Below are 24,433 nucleotides of genomic sequence, written 5' to 3'. Positions count from 1 at the left end.
GCCAGGCAGGGGCTCAAACAGCAGCTTTTCCACTGAGGCACTTAAGTGATTGTCAGTTTGAAGAAGGAAGAGATGATCGTTGCTAACCTTCACACACCTTTGCTGAGCTAAACAAACACACATTTTACAGGGCTTCCAAAATCCCACAAGTGCTCCCTTGAGAGATCAGCCAGGATCTTTCAGTTGATTCTGGGCTCCCCTATATCAGTAATCTTTGCATTTCTTTGGGCTGAGACCCCGGTGCCTTGGTGAGCCGCAGTAACGTGCAGTACAGGATGCACAGGTAACATCATCTTCCTCTTTTCAAACCACAGTAACTTCACAGCCAAAGTTCTGCTGATGTATCAGAGCCAATATCCAAACCATGCCAACAGATCCACTCCACACACATCACACATTTCATTCCATCATACATCTCTATTGATACATGAAAGCCAGCTTTTGCCCTGATCTGTGTTTTCTCATGATAGATCATTCAGCTTACTTTTGTTCCTGCTTCTTTAGGATGGCACAGCTGGTTTGTTTTCCACTTCCAGTTTTTCAGCTTTCATCCACTTTTCCCATTCTCTCACGGTGTGATGAGCATTACAAACCAGTATCTGGACCTGGGCTGCTGCCAAAGGAGAAGCTTAAATCAGAGGCAAATCAGAGCCATTCATAAATCAAACCTGAATAGATTTTTGCTGCAGTTTGTGTCTCGCAGTATTGTGCACTGTGATAACTTGAAGGGGAAAGGCATCAAACACCCAGGGTGTAGAGAGGCTCAGAGCGGCACTTAGTCCCCCAGACAGAGTCCAGGCTTCTCCAAGTTTCTCTCCTCCTCGCAGGTACGACCTCACGCAGCGTGGTGCAGCCGTGTCCCCACCTGATGAGTTATCCCTGCCAAAATCTCCCATTTCCCCAAGACAGCAGAGCAGCAATTAACTCCTTTCCCGGTGTGTGGGTGACTTCATATCACGCACCTTCCTCTCTCAGGCCCTGTGGCCCATGGAGATGTCCCCACCAGAGGCACATATAGTGCGTATGGAGATATTCTACACCAAAGTTACAAAATTTGCAAATCTGCTTTCTTGTCCTCCTATTTGCCTCTCAGGGGCAATGCCGGCACCTCCCAAGCTCTGGGATAAGAAGTGATGATGTTCACTCTTTTGGTCAACATCAGGGGACAAAGCTGGCACTGTCACACTAGTTACTGAACTCAGTGGAAACAGCATGGTGCCCTTCAGCAGGATCTGCTCTATTATACCTGTAGTTTTTGCCCTGTGCAAAATCCAGATTGCATGTGGCATCTTCGGTGAAGCTTCCTAGGAAAACAATGATTATTTTCACAGAAAAGTTCTTGCTCAGTCCCTGAGACTGCAGTTCCCTAAAGAGCCTAGTTCTAAGAACTGGCAATAAGAAATAGGGCTTATTCCTATCACCTTTGGGAGAATTCTCCTATGTAACTTCATTTAATTGAAATTAATTTAATTTATATACTTTTTTCTATATAGCATTCTTTTCTTGTACCCAGAATCTTAACTCCTGTATCACAGATTGCAGTCCCCTCTCTATACTTCTCATCCATCCACATCTCAAGTCTTTTATTTCATGCCAGTCTTTACAAGATTGCATATCATTTTCAGAAGATTTCACACTTCTGAAAGTCCATATGGTTGTCAAATTCTTTTCTGATGCCACTTGTTTATGGCTTCAAAATAATCAACATGGATTCACACATCCTCCCCCCCCTGCCTTTTGTACACAACTCCAATAAGATTAATTCACTTCTTCTCCAAATGATGCTGCCAAACTTAACACATCAGCACAGAAGGCCTGGGGCAAAAATCTGTTCCACCTTGCTATGCTATTCATTTTGTGGCAGGCTGCAAGCTAGCTGTCACTCCAGAGAGCAGCCAGGTTCTCTTTGGACCACCTACCGAAAACTGCAGCATCAGAAAAGGCACGACCCGGTGAGCTGGTATGCCTAACAGACAAGGAGCCTCCCCACGCAGAGAAGAGCTGGATGGGAAGACAAAGAATAGAGAAGGGAAGATTAAGGGAAGGAAGGGGAGGACAGGGAAGAGAAGGGTCTGTGGGGACAGGCAGCATGCATCCGAGGGAACTCATCTGTGAAGGAAGGTGTTGAAACAGCAAACCAGCCCATCAGCTCAGAGCAAAGGTTGTCCTGGAAACCTGGAAAACACTCTCTGCGCTCGGGCTCTGTTGGCAACCTGACAGCTTCAGCATCCTTAGTCCCTGGGGCTGGCGGCTGCCCTCCACCACCCCACATCTCACCCCCCGATGCCTTGAAGAGGGGTGTCTTGCATGGCCCTGCATGCATGGAGCTGGTACACCGTCTGGGGCTAGAAAACAGGAGGGAGGTCACGGCTGGATCCTATCGTTCTGCTTCTCTCCCGCCCTTCGGCTTGTCCCAGCACCCCCCCGACCTCACGGCCAGCTCTCGCCTCCCCATTTCCTACCCAGGCGGGCGGCAGCGGTGGCCCCAGCAGCAGCTGTGCCTATTGCTGCCATAGGCAGCCCCGAAACGCCTTTCTTCAAAGCTTCTGCACAGTCTTTAGAAACGTGGCAGGGTGGGAACGAGCATCCTCACCCCTCCTGTGGGAAAAACCACAGAGCAACCAGCTCTTAAAAGAAAGCAAGGCAGCAAACTGCGGGGAGAGAAACTTCAGGGCAGAGGCTGCATTTCTGTGGGTTTACATGGCACAACAAGGGAACACTGGCAACTAGTCAAAAGCCACGAGCAGAGCCACCAAGTAATTAATTAAAGCTTTGTTTTCTTGTGACTGAAAAAAACCCAACTCAGAGTAGGAAAAAGTGGGAGTCACAGCCATGTCATGGCAAACCATGTGAAAAACCCCACCTGCTCCTAATCACAATCCAGTTAAAAAAAAAAAAAAAAAAAATCTGTCCATGCAATAGCACATGTGAACTACAAAAAGACAGCTGTTAATTCACTGAAGTAGGAAGAATTACAAAATTGGTATTATGATGTGCTGCATTCTTAAGCTGTATCAGTTTTGGGAGGCCCTGTCACCGAGTGCATTACACCTAAGGAGCTGGAGCGCTCCGGTGGCACCGCTAACCTAACAAGAAGCATTGTCCTGGCAGGAGTTGGGTCATACTTAGCAGATTATCTCTGTACCAGGAGGGCTAAAATTTCCATCAAAGTAAATAGGGGACTTTGCGACAGCCAGCCGGCTTCTCACGTTGTGCTCAAGGGCTTGTTCGCAGCAGATGCTCAGCTCCATCCTGAGCGGTCGCCCCACGGGCTGCAGCCTCTTCCTCGCCTGCGGCTCCGGTGCAGCAAAACGAGGCGTTGCATCATCATCAAGCCGTTGGGTTATTCTGCTGCCCAGCTTCGTGATGGAAGGGAGGGTGATAAAGCACAGCCGTGGGGTGCGGAGGGCAGAGGGCCAGGGCCCGCAGGGTCACCCACCGGGTGCTGTGGGGTTGTCACCCACCCGGGGCTCGCAGCTCCTTGCGCTGGCACTCGTGTGCATGAAAACCACGAGATGGCACTAGCAACTCTTGCAGGCCGGTGGGTTCCCAGCGAGTACACCAAAAAAAAAAAAAAAAAAAAAAAAAAAAAGCATCCCGCATTGCTTTGATCCCCGCCACGAAATACAGGTACTCTGCAGTCACCGAGACGTGAATGGGGTATTTCTCTTACTGACTGGTCAGCTTTGGCTAAATCCATTTCCATTGCCATTTAATTATGTACTAATGGTCAGCAGTTTTTATTTACAACGGGCGGAGTGGATTAATGGCCTCCACCTGCCAAGCTATTTTGCATTTTATGCCTCGTATATTTAGGAGAAAAGTGACTAAAAAGAACGACTGATTTCAAAGTGAACTATACTTAATGCAAAAGCCTGAGTCAAAGCAGAGGCAGGGTATGCCTCTTCTGTTGTGAAGCTCTCTAGGACTCCAGCGATGCCCTTTCAGTGTCCAAATGGAAGCAACACCGTCTATCTGTAAACTGCTAAATAAAAGCAGGCTGAATACTGATCTCCAGCTCCAAGGCCAGCCCAGCACTGCCTGACTTGTGCCCACACCTTTCAGAGCTGGCCCATCGGTCGCAGACGTACCATACAGGAGGTGGCCTGGCTCCCCTCCTGGACCGCTGCAGGATCCTTATGGCTCTAGGACACACCTATCCCATTTTGCAGGGGAGGTTGTTATCCAAAATAAAGCGAGGACTGCATTGCAGCCCAGCTGAGAGGTGTTTTTACAGCATGTCCCTGAGGGGCTGAGTTTCCTGCCCTGTGGGATGCCCAAGGGCATGTGGGAGGACAGGGAGATGCAAAGTCTGGTGGTCAGTGCTGGAGACAGAGGGGACCAGGCTTGGTGTAGCCTCTTCCATAGTGGGAACAGTCCTTGGGGTGAAGGGAACCAGGTAGTGTCTTGGAGAAAGCTGCTTGAAAAATTCCAAAACAGAGCCAACAAGCAACCAAATGATCCAGCGTCTGAACCTTCTCCCTGTCCCTCTTCCATTCACCACCACAGACATTTCCCACGACAGGATTTACAATGCCTTGCAGGGCTTTCCACATCCAGCAGTTGGATTTCTTCCCCACATGCAGGACATTTCCTCCCATTTATCTCACAACCTGTTTGTTCCTGGGTGCAGGGTGACACGATCCTTCCCAGGTACTGAAGTGACGTTGCCCAGCATTTTTGCATGGACTTCTCCTGGAACAGGGAGCGCCCAGTGAAATTATCTGGGTGAAGGCTGCAAATAAACGTGACTATTCTCATGCAAAGCACGAATTCAGTGCCATTCACTGCCATGAACTGCTGTGGAAACCCGAGGAATGAAAAGAGATTCAATAGGAAATTGGACAAATTGAGGGAGGCTAAATCCATTGGTAGCACAATGTAGCAGTTGGTCACACAGTGATCTGAACACAGGTTTTGGCTCAGGGAGTCTGGATTCTGTGTACATTTAGCGATTTACACTATGCTGAGTCCTGGAAGCTGGGAAAGGATGCCACAGGGAGGATTGCTCTGTTCTCAAATGACACTTAGGCTCAGATGAGAGACAAGTCATTATCTGAACAGAAATAATTTTGAGTTAGTTTGGGGAAGAGTCAATATGGTTTTATAAAGGGAAATCACACCTCATAAATCTATTAGAGGCTTCAGAAGGCACCAACAAATAGGTGTACAGCCAAGAACGGTTTTCCAAAGTCCTTCATCAGAGCCTCTTAAAGAAACCATGCTGTGATGGTTTAAGAGGTAAGGTTATGTGAATAAAGGACTGATTAAAAGGCAGGAAACAGAAGGTAGAAATAAATAGCCAGCTCTGACAGTGGAAGGAGGTTGGCAGTGGAGTCATGCAGGGATTTGTACTCAAGCTTATATTGTTCAGCATGACTTAAACCTGGAAAAAAGGGGGGGCTTCGTGAGATGGGAGTTTGTTGAGGTTATTAAGCATCCAAGATAGTAAAGATGATGGACAACTAGGGAAGTTGCAGAAGAGTCTCACAATACACAGCAACTGGGCAATAAAAAGGCAGATGAAATTCAATGTAGCTAATTCTAAAATTGATTACATAAAAAAATAAATATCTAATTTTACATACATGATAGTAGGCTCTGAATTGACTTTTACTACTTGGGAATTGGACCTTGGGGCTATATAAAGATCTGTGAAAAGGGTAGCTCAGTGCTCAGCTGCCATCAAAGCAGCAAGTCACATTAGTAGGAAAGGAACAGAGAATAAAATGGAAAACACCTTCAAGCCATTCTGTAAATCCACAGTGCATCTACATCTCCAAAACTGTGTGTGGTTATGGCCCCCCTAGCTCAAAAAGCACATAGCAGCATAGAAAAAAATACAGAAGGGTAACAAGAATGAACAAAAGCATGGAATGGTTTTCCTGTGAAGAATAACTAACTAGATTAGGACTTCTCAGCTTGAAAGGAGAAAACAGAACAGAGGGAGGTTTTGTAGAAATCTATAAAACAAGTGGTCTGAAGATAGTAAAGAAGAAATGGTTATTGACTGTCTCTCCCTAGAGCAAACCTAGGGGGTATCAAATGGAGTTAGTAGGTGGCAGGTTTGGCAGATAACCCCTCCTGTACAACATGTAGTAGTTCCTCATGCAGCAGTGGAACTCCCTGCCACAGGACACTGCAGATGATAAATGGGCTCAGAAAGCAATTGGACAAATTCAGGAGAGGAAAACCAGTTACAAAAATGCCATCTATGGCACCTCAGGCCTTCCTGAGCCACACAATCATTTGCATAGCCTTTTGATGTGTTCTTATGAAGGCAACTCAGGTGTCCAAGCTAGGCCACTGCAGTGCTTGCTACTTAGGCATGAAACTGCAGGCCTCAAAAAGCTTCCGTACAGGATCACAAGAGCTCATCTCTTTGCTGATACCAGCCACTGAAAACACCAATGTGTTCCAATATTCTGATTTCTTCAATAGTTAATGCATCCATGGTTTTACTTTGCTCCAAAGCCCTTCCAAGATGGGACTGTCTTACCAAGACCAGGGTAGCTCCATTCTGCTGGGCAGATGGGATGGCCAGTGCCAGTGGTCAGGCTGCTGAACCTCAGAATCACTCCTGAAAGACCTCAGCACCCTCAGGATGTAAAAACCAGATGAAAGGTGTGATGTATCCAGTTGCATAACTGGAGCTGCCGTGGCTGGATACAGGTTCTTTGGGAAAGGATGGCAGATGGTGGTGGGATTTGTGCTCTAGGCAACCGAGTGGCATGAATGCATGCACGTTTGCGAGGGAACACAGGATGAGACAGTCAAGAGCTCATGGGTCAGGAGAAGCTAACAAAAGGAATATTGCTGTGGGCATCTCCTATAACCCACTCAATCAAGAAGAGAAGACAGACAAAGCCTTCTTTGAACAACTGGAAACTGGCTCAGAACAGACTAGAACAGTTCCTGTCTTCTGTCACTAGAAGAGCCTGCCAACTGGAAAAACCTCTGTCTTCTTCACTCACAAGGTGTGCCATCAGGCCTGCCATGTGTCTGTATCTAGTAGCAAAGTTCAGAGGAGAAAATTACTAATCACACTTCAAGACTGAGTCAGGGATGCAATAAGCTGGACATACATGAGTCCATGGGGCTGGATGGGCTACATCTGACAGTGCTAAAGAAACTGGCCAATGTCATTATGAAACTGTTCTCTATCAGCTTTGAAAGGTTGTGGTGATTGGTGAAGTTCCAGATGGCTGGAAGAAAGAAAATGTCATAACCCACTTCAAGAAGGGCAAGAAGGATGATCTGGGGAACTACAGGCTGATGAGTCTAACCTCAGTCCCCTGGAGGATTATCAAGAAATCCTCAAAGCCATTTCCATGCTTGGGATGGACAAGAAGCCAGCATGATTTGGAAAAGCCAGCATGTATTTACCAACAGTAAATCATGCCTGCCTAACCTGATTGCTGCCTTTGGTGAAATGACTTCCTTGGTGGATGCAATTTCCTTGACCTTAGCAAGGCTTTCAGCATAGTCTCCCACAGCATCCTTGTAGCCAAATCAAGGACTAGAGGGGTGGACTACAACATGGGTGAATAACTGACTGGATTGTCAGGCTCAAAGGACACTGGACAACAGTTTAAAGTCTAATGGGTAGCCAGCTGCAAGTGGCATTCATCTGAGGTCAACGCTGGGTCCAGTGCCGTTCAACATTTTCATCCGTGTCTTGCATAAGGGGATGAAATGCACCCTCAGCAAGTTTGCAGATGACCCCCAAGTGACCGATACACTGAAGGGCAGGGCTACAATTCAGGGACCTTCACCAGCTGGAGGAAGGTGCCAACGAGAACCTCGTGAAGTTCAATAACGACAAATGCAAGTCCTGCATCTGGCATGGACTAACCTGGTATGACAGCACAAACTAAGCACTTACTGGCAAGGGAGCAGCTCTGCAGAAAAGGATCTAGGGGTCCCAGTGAATAGCAAGCTGAACATGATTAAGCAGTGCACCCTTGCAGTGAGAAGGCCAGCAGCATACTGGGCAGTATAAGCATCAGGTTGATGGAAATTATTCTTCCTGCCTACTGAGCACTCCTCAAACCACATCCAGCGGGCTGCGTACAGTTTTGGGCTCCCCAGTACGAGAGAGAGAGTGACAAACTGGAGAGAGGTCAGATGGTCAGGGAGCTAGAGCATATGATGTGCAAGAAGAGGCTGCAGGAGCAACTGCAGTCTTCCAACATTTAAAGGGGGATTATAGAGAAGACAGAGCCAGAGTTCCTCAGAGGTAGACAGCAAAACGACAAGAAGGAAAGATCACAAGTTCGAACACGGGAAATTCTGACTGCAGATTAGGAAGTAATTTTTCACCATGACAGGGGTTAAGCACTGGCACACATTGTCCATAGACACTGTGAAATTGCCACCTTCAGATATTTTCAAACCTGAGCGGACAAGGTCCTGAACAACCTGTTTTAACTTCAAAGCTTTGAGGTTTGAGCAGCTTTGTGCCTGCTTTCAGCAGACGCTTTGGACTAGACAACCTCCAGGGGCTTCTTCCAACTCCTGATGTTTCTACGACTCTATAACTGCCATATAAATATATATAAAACCCACAATGTTAAACCATAAACCCATAAAAACTAAACAAAGCCAAACCTACATAGCTTTGCATACCCTAATGTTGACATGCAGACACGTCCCATGAGGGCAATGAAGAAATGTGTACTAAATAGATAACACCACACACTGATGGAAATAAGAGCAAAGGATATTATGAAGACCAACGCACATGAAACAAAGCAAGACAGGCTTTAAGCACGCAAGATTACCAATATGTGTCACAGCTCTTATTTTATCATTCAGCTTTACTGGAGCAAATGATTTACAACACCACAGTGAGAATCAAAAGATCCGGTCTGCAGAGGCAAAGCTGAGTCCAATACAAAAATATTTTTGCTATGTTTATTTTGTAATTATCCCACCGACACGCACTGCCAAGAGCTGGAGAGCTTGTGTCACTGCAGTCATTTTGAAGCCTAGTTAAGATAGTCTGTGAGTCTGCAATACTTCATAAATGGTTAAGCACAACTGACTTTTCATCTCTATTTTATTTCACAGAAACAATGCATTCTGGGGTGAGAAGGAGAGAAAGTTCAGGGAAAACCTGCAGTTCTCAAATGACATTGTCCATAATTTAACCAAAACAATAAGTAAATGCCATGAAACTTGTGCATATTCAACTCTCTGAAGACATCAGCCCCTTCTTAAATAATGGGAAGACAATTAATGAAGCCTACCTTCAGTGAAACACTCTTCAAAAATCTGTCTGTCTCCATTATAGACACAAAGTTTTCTGTACACTATCATCACCTCTGTTTTTCCTGACAGTAGGACACTCAGTTATTCCAAAATTTGGTTACAAGCACCATGAATGTAAACAATTAAACCTTTCATTTCTATTTAAGTATCAGTAAACAGAACCGAAAGACCTGGAGACAGAACCAGTGGAAACAGCATAAATCCAGAGCCCGTGGAAGCTCATTTGGCTTTCTTCCCATTAGGATTAACATGGTAAAACCTGGAGCTGAGATGTTTGCAGAGCTGCCGGTTAATGCCACGCATGAGCCTCACGACTGACACTGGAGCTATCCTGTGCTTGTTTGCAGATCTCCAGGACCAGTGCTTCCCACCGCGTTGGGAGACGGCCCCCAGACCTGCTGAACTCCTTCTTGCAGAGGCACACTCCAGGCAGAAAGATGTTTCAAAGCCTCCTCTTCGTTAAAAGCCCCAATCAGCTTTTGTCAGGAGCCTGGATGTTGGCGTGATTCCAGGATCAGACAGACACATCAGCTCAAACTAGTTTTTGATCTCATGTTCAGATCAAATGTTATCTATATTATTAAAATATTGTGAAAAGGCTTTTTTTTTTTCCTGTTCCAAATAATGAATACTAAAGTTTTTCACAGATTTGAACCAAATTTATCCTGTTGGTTGTCCTATCTGCAAGTGTCTAGTGTTGATAAAATGTCTGTCCCATAAATATACAATGCTATTCCATCATTTATTTTTGTACTACCATGAATATGACAGAAAATAATGAATCATAAGTTTAAACTTGCAGAGCCTGACTGTCCTAGGCATTGCTGTTTGTATGGTGAATTGCAAGCTGATGGAAAAAAAGCTGCTGGTCTGACCTCACAGTGTTTCACAAGGATTTTGACCAGGTACAAGCAATAACATGGAGCACAACTTTGGATAAATTGGGTCTGCTGCGTTCAGAGGGGCCTTGATCCAGAGGCCATGAAAGTCAGAGGAAAGACTACGTGGACTCTGAAGGAGTGTAGAGCAGGTAAACACATGCACGCCATGACAAATCCTCCACTGGTGCCATTTCTGGTCCCAGACATTTCTTAAGAGAACAGTTTACCCAAAACTGCAGTAAGCCCGAACAGTTTGGAGGGCAGGAGGAGGCTGATACCCTCCTGTGCTCTTATAGCTTGAATAGATTTTCCTATTTATACATTGTGTTTAGCACAAAAGACAAGGTCTGCCTCTGGTATTTGCTATGATAGCATCTGACAAAGAGGAGACTGGGACTTCAGCCTGATGCCTCTTTCCCTGTGTGCAGAAAATGACAGCAAAAGGAAGAACCCTTGAGGAGAAGCATCCTGACTCTTGACTATCCCTCTGGCCTCTTCTGGATTGGGGGTGCAGGTTTAATGGGATCCCCCCTCCTCCCCGATAAACCCGTACTCAATTTCCCCCAAGCTTTCTTCCAGAATTGTTTGTACAAACTGTGCATTTACTTAAATGGGCCAGGAGAGCTGTTCCACTTTTTGTAACTATTATTTAGAGTATGTGTGTGCTTTTTTTGGTGTTTTGTTTGTTTGTTTGTTTGAGTTTGTTGTTGTTTTATTTTTTCAAAGCAGCAATTCTTCTGAGTAAAACTACCTGGTAATATAGCAAACATTTTTCTCCACAAATGCATTTTTATTCCATCCACCACAATGCCATCATGGTAGGTCTTCAGCATCTGTACCTGTATATAGCTTACATACAGCATTATACAGACACCTTTGAACATGGTCATTGTCTCACTGGCTAGACCAGAGCTGCAATCAGCACCACTTCTCTGCCCAAAATGTAACTTTTCAGAACATGCATGATGCAATCTGTATATACAACTTAAATCCTGGTGATGGTACTCAGCTGTCATATTAACAGCTTTTTGCTTACTTTTTTTTTTTAAAATACCAAATTAATTGGAGCAAAACAGGTTATCAAGAATGTGTATTTTAAAAACATCACTTGAAAAGCCAGTAAAATTTGACTTGTTCTCCCTTTGGAGAGAGGTATTTGACAAAAATTGTGTTTTACTCAGAAAGAAGTATGCTTGCACTGGAAACATGGAGGATAAATTTCTGCATTAATTATTTTTACCAGAAAAATAATAACCCCTTAAAAATAGGGAGCTGCCATATATTTGGGACTAGTGGTGTAGCAATATCTAAAAATGCTGGGTTGTCTTCCTTGTTTTGTATTCCAAAAAGGTAAGCCCTGCATTGCCTGAGTTAGAAGTAGCAAACATTGTTCACTTGGGTTACCACTGTCTACGCAAGCGGTTCAGACAATAGCCCAGAAGGCTCCCGTCCAACTGGAAAGGATGGGCTTTTTGAGGGGATGGGTTGAAAATGTTCGGTAAGGTTTCCCTTTTGGCACTTTCTGCATCTGGGACTGTCAAAGTAAGAGACGTAGCAGAGCTTCCTCTTCCCCAGGGACGAGTGAAGCTTTTTCCTGCCTCAGCACTGCCAGCTCTCCGAGGTTAGAAGGATCTGTGTGTGTCCTCGCAGGAAACGTCTTGCCTGACTCTCCTGGAGATGTGCTGCTGGGACCTGCTGTGCTTTGAGCTGCCTTTGGAACTTGTGAAAGAGAAAGAAGACCCCTTTCTCCTCCCATCTTTCCTGATTTAAGGGAATTTCTCAGGAATGTTAAAGGAGTTTGGTGTCACAAATTAGTCTTCATTTTCTGCCAAAGAAAACTGGATTGTTATTTGCCTCTTCTGGCATTTCCTTCACCACCAGTCCAAGGGTCAGCCATAGAGACCATCCACCTTGCACTGCCATGGACGAGCCTCTGTGCTGATCATCTCCTTCAATACAAAGGTACAGGGCACAAGCTCAGGCTGCTTTACTGTACATAGTTTGGGGACACCCATCTCTGAGCGATCTGAGTGCTTTCTTCAAATACTTAGCATGCTCTGCTGCATCACCTCTCCTCAGCAAGGAACCTTCTGCAAGCTCAAGGTGGGCCCACTGCTGTCATTCACAAGTAGAACACATTTGCCCTGGAAGGTGCAAGATAGAGAAACCTCAGATGTAAAACTCTTCTTCGTTCGCTGGTGAAGCTGGGCAAACACTACCATGACCATCCAGAGAACAAGGAGCTGCTCTCAAGGACTGTTTGGGCTGCTTGGAGAGAGATGCTGACACAAATGAGCTGGAAGACCTTTCAGAAAGAGAAGGCAGTGAACCATCAGCTGACTCAAAGGTATTGCACATGGCTGATACAGGCCTTCCACCGGTGGCTGCCTCTTTAGCCTTACTGACAGTCCATTTCTGTGGGGGAAGAGAGGCTTCCAAGTCATTGCAAAATCCATTAAGGGCAGAGTATGCAGAGACCACAGACAGGTCTGAGAAGGAAAGCTTCATCCCTGTGTCTACATCAGTCTCCTGCGCACCCTCCAAGTCGTCAATGTTAAGCCTGGGGCTGCATCTCCATGTTTTTAACCTGGTTGCAGGTGAGCCAGTACTGAAAAACTGAAATGGTTCACTGAAATGAAAAATCTCTGAGGCTGAGGAGCAGCTCACTGTGGGCAAGCAGAACAGAGACTTGCTTCGCTGAAATGACCACGAAATGCTGGAGGCACTGCTAGATCTGCGTGTGAAGTCTCCTCGATCACTGTGTCTCAAGTCCTGCTGGGAGAAACCAAGATAATGACCAAGGCCATTTGCATGATGTACCTTGTTTTGACCCATTTCTTTTGGTTGTTCAGGGACAGATCGGTGGCTCTGAGGAAGAAAGCCTGGCAGAGTGGTGAAGCGGGAATCTGTTGACACAGATGGATATGGTTGCTTGTTCTGCTTTGCAGTCTTCCTACACCAACTGCGTGTTTGCTGCAGCCGGGAGAGGGAGAAAAGAAGATCATATTAATACAGAGTTGGCAGTCTTACAACCGTAAGTCTCCGTTGCTGAGTTGTTACTGCAAATAATTATGAAGCAGACTTCATTCAGTATGCTTGCAGCAAATGTTTCACTTCAATAACAAAGAGAAAGCACCCTGCCAAAATCCCAAATATTTACATAAGAAGCCTTGAAGACAACAAGAATAAATGGTAGAGGAGCCCTGCCTTGCGGGCTGAATTACACTAGCTCGAAATTCTCACTTCCTATTGACTTGTTCAGATGCATTCATATTCTGTCTTCCAACATTACTGCCTTAGTGGACAGCTGACGAAAAAAAATGAAGAAATGGGAGATGTACGTTACCATCATTATTATTTCTCATTTCTTCCTTACTGTGGTGTAACTGTCTTTACTTTTTCCTCTGAAACACCAAAAACCCTTCAGCAAGCAACCTCATACTCTGTCGTCTCAATGGGAATTTACTACTTCCTTCAACTCTCTCACATTTTCTCTTTCACATCTGGCTAGCTGAGCAGTGCGCTCTAGAACCCACTTGCTCTACTAACTAGCTCCCAATGACTTCAAGCACAGCTTTAAACACCGAATTTGCCTGTAGACACCTCAACTGAAGACCTAATCTGATGGTTATGACCCGAGTCAGGACCTGAGTCTCACCCCTAGGGCAGGATTCAGTTGTCTACCTGCCGGATACTTGAGCGTTTGCACAGGGACAGCAGCTGTGACAAATGGGGAGCCAATGTCCTTCCCAAGAAGCAGCTGGGGGCCAGGTGGTCTTCCTACGGGATTAGACACTGATGTGTGGCTAGCTGAACTGAGGCCCTACTGTCCGAGCAATCATAAGGTTTTCCATCATCCCACTTATCTCAGTAAGGCCTTCAGAAGTTTGCATTTTAAAAATATAATTAATTTAATTCAAAATCTTCTTACTGGAATTTCTCACATAATGCAAAATGCTAAATTTCTGTCCCAAAAGGGACAGGAACTAATGGGAAAAAGTGCAGGATCATACCCTTCAGAATAAACAACAATTTCAGCTATGGGACTTGTCAGCTGGAAACAACAGACGAGAAGGAACCAGGTATCTTGTTCACTATGCGCTATTAAAGTGACAAGACTGTGACAAACATGATTCTAGGCAGTCTCAAGTGAGTTAAAAAATTATTAATGTACTGTGGACAACACTGCTAAGGCCTCATCCAGAATGCTGCGCATGGCTCTAATCATGCCTATGCGAAAAAGAGAAAACTCAAACTGGAAAAGATGCAGGCACAAGAAGAAAAAAAAAAAAAAAAAGATGAACTATCCATTAAAAAATCTGAATCACAAACTAATAAAAGGTTTCTAATCACAACAGAAGTAGAAGAGTCTTCTGAGGCGAGTAATGGATAAAGATGGAGCTTGATCATTTTACCAAAGAGATTATATGACATGACAGAAAGGGATGAGACCTGGCAACCAAGGAGGTCATTTGTATCCCCTGCCTCTAAAAGAATTCCATACATTGCTGCTTCTGACATCTTGCTAGTGCACATCACATTGTCTTAGTGACCCAGATCTGTCATAACCATCTTCTGGTTTTTATTGTCAGGATTTTATAGGCAAAAAAGGATTTTCACATCTGCAAAAAATGTTTTGCTCATTCGTGATTGCCTAGCTAGAGGTGATTTATAGGACAGCCAAACCATAGGAGTTCACTTAGGTGTTGTAGATATGTATATATACAGCAATGTATCTGTAATGAGGTATGTTAATTCATAACCTATTTCTGTATAATATAATATAAAAAAGCTGTTTTCCTTAATGCCATAAAGAATTAAATTAATTAATGGGAAAATTAACCACAGTAGTGTACCAGTTTCATTAACTGATAAGAAACAGAGTACAAAAAACTCAAATAAAATGAGTCAAATGGTCAGCAAAACATTAACCAGAAATGACTTTAGACCTCTACACTCAGCATTATTTTATTTGTGCAATACATGAATTAATTTGTTTAAAAAATTACTCGGCAAGATAAAAGGCTTGTGTCCATGAAGAAATTACCAGCTGTTTCTTAAATGAAGACATTTCTGGATACCCCAGCAATAACAATATGACATGCTGAAAGTACACAACCAAATCACCACATTCTTTTGATGGGTTTGTTGAAGAAAACACTCCTCATTATATTTTGTTTGCATTAACCAAAGGTACTTTTTTTTTTTCTGTTCAGCAGCTCTGATGTCAGATACACTAGATGGACTCAACCACCACGCTTGGCGAATCAACAGAAGCAACTCCAGAACACTTCTCCTACCTCTCAAAGTCATGGATTGCCTGACCATGGCTTGTTTTTATGCTATATTCTTGTGCTTCTGTAGACTTAGTTGATAACTGGCAGATCAAGCAATCAAATAAACCAAGGATCCAAGCAAGTGCAGTCTTCCTGTAGGTGAAAAAGTAAGGAGGTCTTTGGGACCACTGGGAATACTCGGTAACAACTCGGACAAAACCGCACTTGAAAACAGAAGGCTTTTGGGGACGGACCTGACACTTGCACTGGGGAGAGTTCTGTGGGCAGTACAAAAGCCTTGCCTTTACCTTGCACAGACCAGACATCTGTCTGTATGTATGTGACAGAGCCCACAGATATCACAGGTAGGATTTAGTTGTCTAGTTAATACAACCAATGGAGTCCGGAGAGCAATTCAGCCTTCCCTGAAGAAAATTCCTGTGGCTGGTTAGCTGAATTGCTTTCTAGGTCCTTGGGCTGTACTGACTACATACCCGTGGACTCCAGTAAGAACACAGACTGTAGCTCACACAAAAATACCTGCAGTTAGACATCAGTTTTAGGTGTCTACAATCTGGAGCTGAACCAAATCCTGCAGAGATAACTCCTGTGTGTTCATTTCCTTTGGGGTATAGAGGAGGTATTTTGCACACTAGTAAAAGTCTCATGTATTTAGATGATGGTAATAATTTGTTATTCTTATTTGTTGACATAACTTTTGACACATGTTCCAAAGAAAAAGTAATTTAATTTGGTCTCTCAGGCCACCATTAGTGAGAGATACTGGGTCTGATTCAGTCATCTAATTGGAGGCATCTACTGCACCCTGCCTGGCCTGCAAGCACACGCACGGGCCGCTCCATGTCAGGGATTTCAGTGCCTGGGAATGCTCCTGGGCACGTTTAATTTATTAATACAGGTAAAGTCTTAAGCATTTGGGGAATAAAGCACAGACAAAAGAATAGCTGTTTGAGCTCTTTCTAATATTTATGAACCCTCCAGTTTAAATCAGCTCGTGTTAGCTTTGCACTGTAGGTATGCAACACAATGCCTACAGGTGCAACCAAATTACCAGTACTCAGGAGGATGCTTACCCAAGGCATCACCTACGAGGGTGTGGAGCAGAGGGCAACACCAGGATAAACAGATGAGGTGAGATGAAACACTCCTGCTAGAAACCCTGGGGGCTCTCATGGAGGAACTTTCTAACCAAAATGCAGGTACAAAGTAGAGACTCAAAGGAAAGGGGAAATGCACTTCTAAGCGGTGGCACTTGGAAGGGGCAACCTGCCCTGTGCAGCCGAATAGCTGTAAGTACCTGCCTAACTGGAACATGCTTACACTAACAAGAAAAATCTACTTTAGGTAAGACATTAGTTTTAGGGTTTTGTTATTTTAAACTTTTTTCCTAGCTCTTCTAATGTTCCTGTGGACAGGTATGAGCATTTCATTTTATACAAGGTATTTGCTGTTATTCCTGCTACTGGGTCACAGCTCCTGGTCAAGCCCCGTTGGCCTGGCAGGAGGTTAATGGTGGATCAGCGAGGAGAAGGGGACAAGTACAGCCTGGCCTTAGGCTGGCTACCTGCAGGGCAGGCCAAGAGACATCACTAACACAGCTTATATCTGAACAGCTCTGTTTATAGGAGGAATTGTTTACCTCAATCTTTTTTGTTTAGATGTGTTACGATTTACAAGACCTATTTTCCAGTGCTGCTCTTCATGATATGGGGAGAAAGGGGAAATAATAGGGGGAGATTTTTTTAATACTTTCATCTTAAAACAACATAACTGAAGACTTTCCTGACTGTGAGAATATCACACTGTAAAACTGTACTACAGGTGGAGTGTCAGAAGCTCCATCTCATGAAATACTAGTGAATAAAGATTACAGGCTAATTCTATATTGTAGAGAACTGGATTATGTGGACTAATAAGACTTTTCTATATCTACATTCTGTAGCTTGTCAGAGATCACAGAGAGGATTCAATGGTTTAGCCAGGATTAAAACTCGGGCAAAATTAGCTCCTAGTCCTGTGCCAAGGCCATTGACCGTACTCCCTTGTACCACCCTGGCATGGCATACGGAGAGCTGCATGCAGCCTGTGCATTTGTGTGATCGCTCCTCTTTGTTTTAACCTTACAGTGCCTGACAGTCCCACCAAGTTCAAACTGGATTTCCAGGTGTGACCGCTTACAGAAGAAACCACGACAAGCAAGCAGGAGATGCCGATCTTCCACTGCCCTTTGTGCCGTGGGATGCTGAAAACAGCAAGAACTACTTTTGTGCCTTGAGGACAGTGTGATGCACACGTAGCTACTCTTTTCAGCAGAACAGCCTTCTCTCGCCTCCTCAGTTCTGCCCTTGGCTTTGGAAGCAGTTGCATCTGCTTTAATTTTCTGAATTCTTTTCTTTTTTAAGTCCTTATCTTCAGCCTTCTCACAGCTTGCTTTCTGCATCGCCTGTTACCTCGCTGCAGCCTGGCAGAGCCCTGCCTGCTATAGCCATGCTGCCTGCGTCAGGCACAAGCGTGGCAGAGATGCTGGAGAGGGGGTCAGCCATCTGAGCTGACAAAGACTCGATCCAAACCAACACGTTGATTTGGACTGAAATTCCAAATACAAGGAGAGATATTTGTCAGACCTCGCCACAAAGACGCACAACAAACCCAGCCATTGACTGAACAGATTAGCTCTCTAACAGAGCAGATTTTTTCATCTGGTGCTAATCTGCTGCTCATTTATAATCTCTGCACAAATCTTTGTGAAGCCTGGAGGGATTTAGAGTCTTTGTGTATTACAATGGCCTGCAGAAGAATTTCATGACTAATATCCGGGAACGCCATAAACAACTTGGGGCGAACCTCGCAGAAATGCACTTTTGACTTCACTTGGGCTGCCTATACCTGACACAAAAAATCCATCAGTGCTCCTGCAGTCTATTTTAAGTTATCTGCTTTTTAAGCAAGCAGATAGTGATCTCATTATGCATAATCTGTATTAAGCATGGCCAACAAGGCTCCACTGAGGTCAGAACCCAGCCAAACAGCGAGCATGGCAATGACATCACCAGCTCGAGCCCAGATTTTGCCTGCCTTGCTCAACAGGAGTGCGATGGTGTTTGTTTAATTGTATTAAAACCAGTGGGATTGATCCAGGAAAAAAAAAATCAACACAAGAAAAAGTGGCAGAGGTTAGTCCCCAGTATCACTATAATAAGTCTTACTTGAAAGGCAAAATGTGTTCAGAAGGGCAGCATATCAAAAGGCAAAATGTACAAATTTGATTTAAAATTGAATTGAACGTATTTGAAAAGTGGCATGTACCATGTTTACAAAACTAGAACAGGTGGGTGCCGTGTAATGCTAAATATATTCACGCTCAAGAGTTTTTGCTGGGTGTATAGAGTCATCAGCGATCTTACTATGCCATGAAACACAACTGCACTAACAGCAAAGACAGAGAGAAAGTACCTTAGGATGAAGAAAAACAACTAAAAAATCTCCTTCAATTTGAGTTACTGACTGATTCGCTGTGTCCCCCCCCAAACCAATCAATCATTAGCACTAAGAAGAACCAAACAGCTACGGCACTAAAAGGAAAGGAAAAATACAGTAGAAGATTTTTAAAAACAGGAGGCTAGTATTAGACTTACACATTAATTAAATCGGCTTAAGGCACCTCCCTTGATTGAGGCGATTTTTTACTCCAAAGGTCTGTCCTTTTCACCAGTTTCAAGAGAAACTAAAAGTAATTTTTGTAAAGGTGCCCTGTATACATCCTTGCTTGTCCTTCATGCTTTTCTTGCCTTTCTTCCTCTTTGCATTCACATCTGCTCTATCTGCACTATTAATTCAAGCAAGCTCGAAGCTCTTTTCTCACCTCCATTGTCCTTCTTGCAGACCAAACTGTTCTCTGAAAAAGTGCCCTCTCTTTGCCTGTTTTTGTCTTTCCTTTTTACCTTCTCTGCTTCCTGGTTTACTTGCTCACCTTTCTCTCTTCTACTTGTACTTAACTGTAGTGACTCAAGACTGCAGCAGTGGGACTGCGCTTTCTTTCCCTTACTTCCCAGAGTTTGTAGCTGGTAATGCTTTGAGTAACAGGGACAAAATTATTTAACTGCATTTAAGACTACAGGGGTACATTATATCATCCAGCCTGACCTTGTGTTCATCATTTTACAAATCATTAAGCCATTTCTTTACTGAGCCTGCTGACGCTTTAGGCAGATGAAAGCATTTCAGTTTTCAGGAGACTAAACTGCTGTATGCTTCAGGCAGGGGCATAAGACAGAGGTGCCACAAAGCCCAAGGCCCCTGAAATGGCAGCAGACTAACACTCCGAGACGATTTACATGTTTATCAAGATCATACGAATGCTGGATGACCATCAAGGCACCCAAACTGGAAACTAAGGGAAGGAAAAGGAACACTGCTTTGTGTTGGAGAGAGGAAATGCAGAGCCAGGTGAGGTCTGCAAGGGTTTGCTGGGTCAGCTGAAGTAAATGCAATCGTGACCACACTGATAAGTGTCCTAAACCTATCAACAGAAACAGGAGTGGACCCTGAGCCTCCAAGATTTGCCTCTCCTTCGCCAAGATAAGCTCAAGAGACAAACCATTCCTTGAGCTGCAGAGGAGAGTAAAATGTTTCCTTTAGTCTCAGCTGGGGCTGGGAGAGGAAAAGGAAAAGCTTTGTCCTAACCTCAGAACTGGTAATTATTTTGACCTCAGCAGTCAGTAATACCCACCCTTGCTGCCCATATATCTATGACGGGGTATCTTCTGCATTGTCCGAGTCCTCTTGTCCCAGCTCCTTCCTCCAGCTACGGCCAGTCTCCAGCACTCTGTACGAGGGCACTGTCTCTGCTCCCTAAAACACATTGGGTCAGTTGTGCATCATGGAAAAATCTCTCTCCCTGATTACTGTGTTCCGGTATCTTGAGCGTGAGGTTTGACTACAACCAGACTTTTCACGCAGATACGTACATGTTTTAAATAAGCTGAGGCAAATAAAGGCACTTTTGTTCTCCTTGTGGCCCCAGATAAAAGGGGATGAAGAGAAGAGTTTACGAGTCTCACAGACACCTGTATATAACACACTGAATAAACAAAGAGGTTTTTAGCTATAAGCTTTTGATTCTTTTTTCTGCATAACATATTTGCCGATGTCCGTGTAGGCATGTAACCTTCATGCTGCTTCCCATCTTCAGGCATTTTGCACTGCAAATGCCTAGCACAGAATGCCTTTATGCATGCAGCTGGCAGACATCTGCACCCCCCAGACTGACTTCTGGCAACTCCAAGGATGTATGCAACAGTAACATACTGATCTTGTACATAAATGACTGCAGCTGACCTCATGAAACCATTAGGGGATGACTACTGCCTGACCATAGATCTAGACTACTCATTTTGAACACCAAGCAACGGAGAAATCTCCAAGGTAGCAAAGACCTGAGCTTGCAGGTAGCACAGCAGCAGGTTAACCATTCTTAATGGTTGAGTCTACAAGCAATCTTCTCTCAGAACCAAAGCTTCAGATAATAAACCATGTTTCCTAAATATGATTATACCACTTCTGAACTCAAGATTATGGTTGCCCAGTACAGGTAAGAAGAACACTGGCCGATTTACTCAGCAAATCAGCTAAAAAAATTCCTCTAACTAAAAGCTGTGATCACTTAACATTTGCACTGTTATTTCAAGGATGCTCTATAAAGCAACATTAGGCAGAAAATAGCCACCCCATAAACAGTATAGGCTTGTCAGCACAACAACTGGCATAAGAGCCTTACAATGCCAGATCTGACTACCTTGTTTCAAGCAGGATTAGCACAGACTGGTAACAAACCACACATTTCTTGGGATTTTTATTTGTCTTGGCTTTCTGGTAATGTTGTTTGCTTCTTGGTGCTGAAGATGGTGGAGGGGGAGGGATTTCAGCACGAAATTGGTTATTACAGTGTGAATCAGGGGCCTGAGCAGAAGTGTTTTGTCCATTCTGCTATCTCCTAGGGTCCCTGCCTGGCATTCCAGGAGGGCACAGCCCTCCCATAGGTCCTGAGTCTAACCTGCCAGGACACCTCTTCTGGGTGGCTCAGGTACCCTTTGGCATGTAAAATGGCAGTAGGTCTTGTGCTTAAGCACCGAGTCGCTACCTAGGTGAGATACTCATTTGCTGCCGCCGACCTTCCTCCCAAGTATGCCTGTACGTCGCCCCTCATGCAGAGTAGCTAGAAAATTCTGCCAAAATGTAGTTTTACCTTTCCTACCTTATTCAAAGACATTCCCATAATTTAAAGAAACCATCTGTGCACTTTCTTCCCTCTGCTCACTAGCCCTGCTTCCCAAACATGCGTGGCCAAGCCAGTCCCATCAGTTATTAACCTTTCCCGCTTCCCACGTTGCACTGCCAGGAGTGAAAGTTCATTAGCACTTCAGCTGTCTCCATGAGGATCATGCCCAGAGGCAGCCAGGAATTTGGACAAGACCTATAAAACTGGCAGTACATTCAGTATACCAGTATATGGTATATTCTTAGCTACATTATTTACATATTCTTCCCACTGCTCTGACAAGAGCTCCCCAGAGCTCCTGCTTCTGGGCTTAGCACTGGTGAAGCAGTGTGGGTGTCTTCCCAACGGATGCAAACGTGCTCTTAAGCCTTGCTCCTGCTCCTGCTAAAGCCAACTGAGGCTTACCCTTTGCCTCAGCTGGTATATTGCTGCACCCTTGGAGCTAACTTGCCAATGTGGAAAAGCTACTGTGACAAAATAATTTTGAAGGGCTTCCTTGCAAATGAAGGAATAGTTTCTGTGGTATTAAAGAGACTTATCCTGCCCATGAATAACTTTATTTTCTCTTGCACTGACTTTATCTAAGCCCCTTGGTAATTGCATTTGCAAAATGGGTTAAGAACATGGATCAATCTGCCTGGCAAGTATCCAAGTCCCTGTAAGCACACCAAGAAAAACACAGAGGTCACATCTCGTTAGTCTAATCATGGAGGTATATTCAAACTTCAAACATTAAACACCGCCTGTAATTTAACAGGGATGTCAATCTACCATTTTGGGTGTAACTGGTAATTTTAATCTGTAAAAAGGTGCAGTATCCATATGAAGTAAATAAAAATATTCTGATGATTAAACTAAGTACCAACTGATGTGCAGGCTGAAAAATACTAGGAGGTCATTGTTCGGGTTCATATAACTGGGAAGAAGTGAAAGTTATAACCAGTGCTGTGGCGTTGATAATATTGTTAATAGCAGCACTCCATGAGAAGTCAAAAGATAGTCCTGTTACTTTAAAAGGTAGATACTATAAGTGTTTTGAACTCAGTATGAGTTAAAAGAATGTAAGGAGTCCATGGATCACCAAATCCAGTGTTTCCTACAACCCATGCTCCATCCTATAATCCGTTTTCCTTAACTGACCGTCCTGTCTTCAATTAGGGTATTAACCTGTTTGCACCTGCTGGGTGGCTGTTATGTAGCTGGCCATCAATACGTACAACTGTGAACTTAAATCTATTTATCGACAGGTTTTTGTTCCTGTGCCAGAAGAGTCATTTAGTGAAACAGCCTTTTCCTGCTCCTGCCGTTTACCTTCTGGTACATTTTCTGAGCACAGTCGGAGCTCCCTTCAGACTTACTTTGGCTAGGCTCAGATGACCCTACTCTTCCAGTTTCCATTTGTAAGACAGTCTCTCCATTCCTCTGCAAGGGGTGAGAGCCCTTACCTGTCCCCACACCTCTCTCAAGTCACCTTTCTGGAGCCCAGGGCTGAAGACTGGTGAGGCCTGTGGGACCTTGTGCAATGGCACAAGCACTTCCCACACTCCTTAGGGGATACTAACGCTGGTACACACCAGAAACTGCACTTTTCTTTTCATGGCCGTGTTGCACTGGTGGCTTGTAGTCATCTGAGTACAAACAGGACATTTTCCCTTTAGTTTAGTTATAGAGCTCCACTTCTGATTGTACAGAGTTGTTTAAAGCCTGTATACCAGGAACTAGTCTCATGACTTTACCATCATCTAAGTTAGATCCAAAGTCTCTGTTTTCCCCCCATTTTGCATATATTCAACTTCTTTTGCTTCACCACACTTCCAGTGTGATAATTTCCATTTCAGTAACCTCATTCCCATTTGCAATTTTGCCCTCCTGTTCAGCATCATCATCCTCACTGAAAACAGAAATGAAGATTAATTGCACTTGGAGGCCATGCTTAGCAGGCTTTTGCTCTTCTCTTTTGGTGCATATGGCTAAAATCTTGTTCTGATTTTCTTTGCAGGGTTTACCTCAGCCTGCTGTTTGGCAAGTCTTGCTTTACCTCTGTACTGCTGGGCACCTGTTACTTCTAAAAATTTGCTGTTTTGAAATCAAAAGCCTTATTTAGAAACCCTATTGTTTTTTTTACCCTTCCCTTCAATTTACTTGAAACCAGTGCAAGATCCTATAAACCAAAGTTATATCACATAGCAGAAACCTCCTGAAAGAGAACAGGGAAAAGGGGATGTAGGTGAGTGTGGTTGCTGTGTAAAAGTTTCCTGATGGCTCTTGTAAGCTTAAGTTTACAAGTTATCTCAGGCTAACAGAGATATGCCTACAGTGGAAGCAGTAACTCTGACAAATCGGTGACTGTCTCGGCAGATGGGCAGGGAAGCTGAATTGCCTCCTGAGCCCCACACGTGTGCTGTTCAGCTCTGGCACGAGGTGTCTCTGTGGGTGGCATCTGCAAAGCGGCATTGAAAAGTTTCACCGCAACCTGGATGTGACTCACCAGAGCACAGATGCCCCGTGTATCTGGATTTTCAGTCCCAGGAGCTATAAACCCAGAGGCACTGTGCTGCAGGGGGGTGTACCCACCTCTCTGCAAGCTGGGAGGTCCGTACAGTGGAAGGATGGCACCCACAATGCCTCTTCCACAGAAACAAGGTCGGAGAATTTGACAAGCTTCATGAATGCAATTCGCTCTAAAAAAATGCCCTGCTTTGAAA

The 24,433-nt window shown here is 44.3% G+C and overlaps 1 protein-coding gene across 2 annotated transcripts in view; it reads right to left on the bottom strand.

The window, feature by feature from the left end:
* Positions 1-9,043: 9,043 nt before the first annotated feature.
* Positions 9,044-24,433, bottom strand: part of FAM124A (family with sequence similarity 124 member A) — a 54,967-nt gene continuing 39,577 nt past the window's right edge. For both annotated transcript variants that reach the window (XM_052786175.1, XM_052786174.1), the window contains exon 4: positions 9,044-13,127. In XM_052786175.1, the coding sequence (XP_052642135.1) occupies positions 12,324-13,127 (804 nt within the window). In that variant the 3' untranslated portion in view covers positions 9,044-12,323. The remainder of the gene's footprint in view (positions 13,128-24,433) is intronic.

Source organism: Harpia harpyja, chromosome 4 (genome assembly GCF_026419915.1).
Source record: "Harpia harpyja isolate bHarHar1 chromosome 4, bHarHar1 primary haplotype, whole genome shotgun sequence".
Taxonomy (NCBI): Eukaryota; Metazoa; Chordata; class Aves; order Accipitriformes; family Accipitridae; genus Harpia; species Harpia harpyja.
The sequence above is the reverse complement of the archived record's forward strand: the minus strand, read 5'-3'. Positions and strand labels throughout refer to the sequence as shown.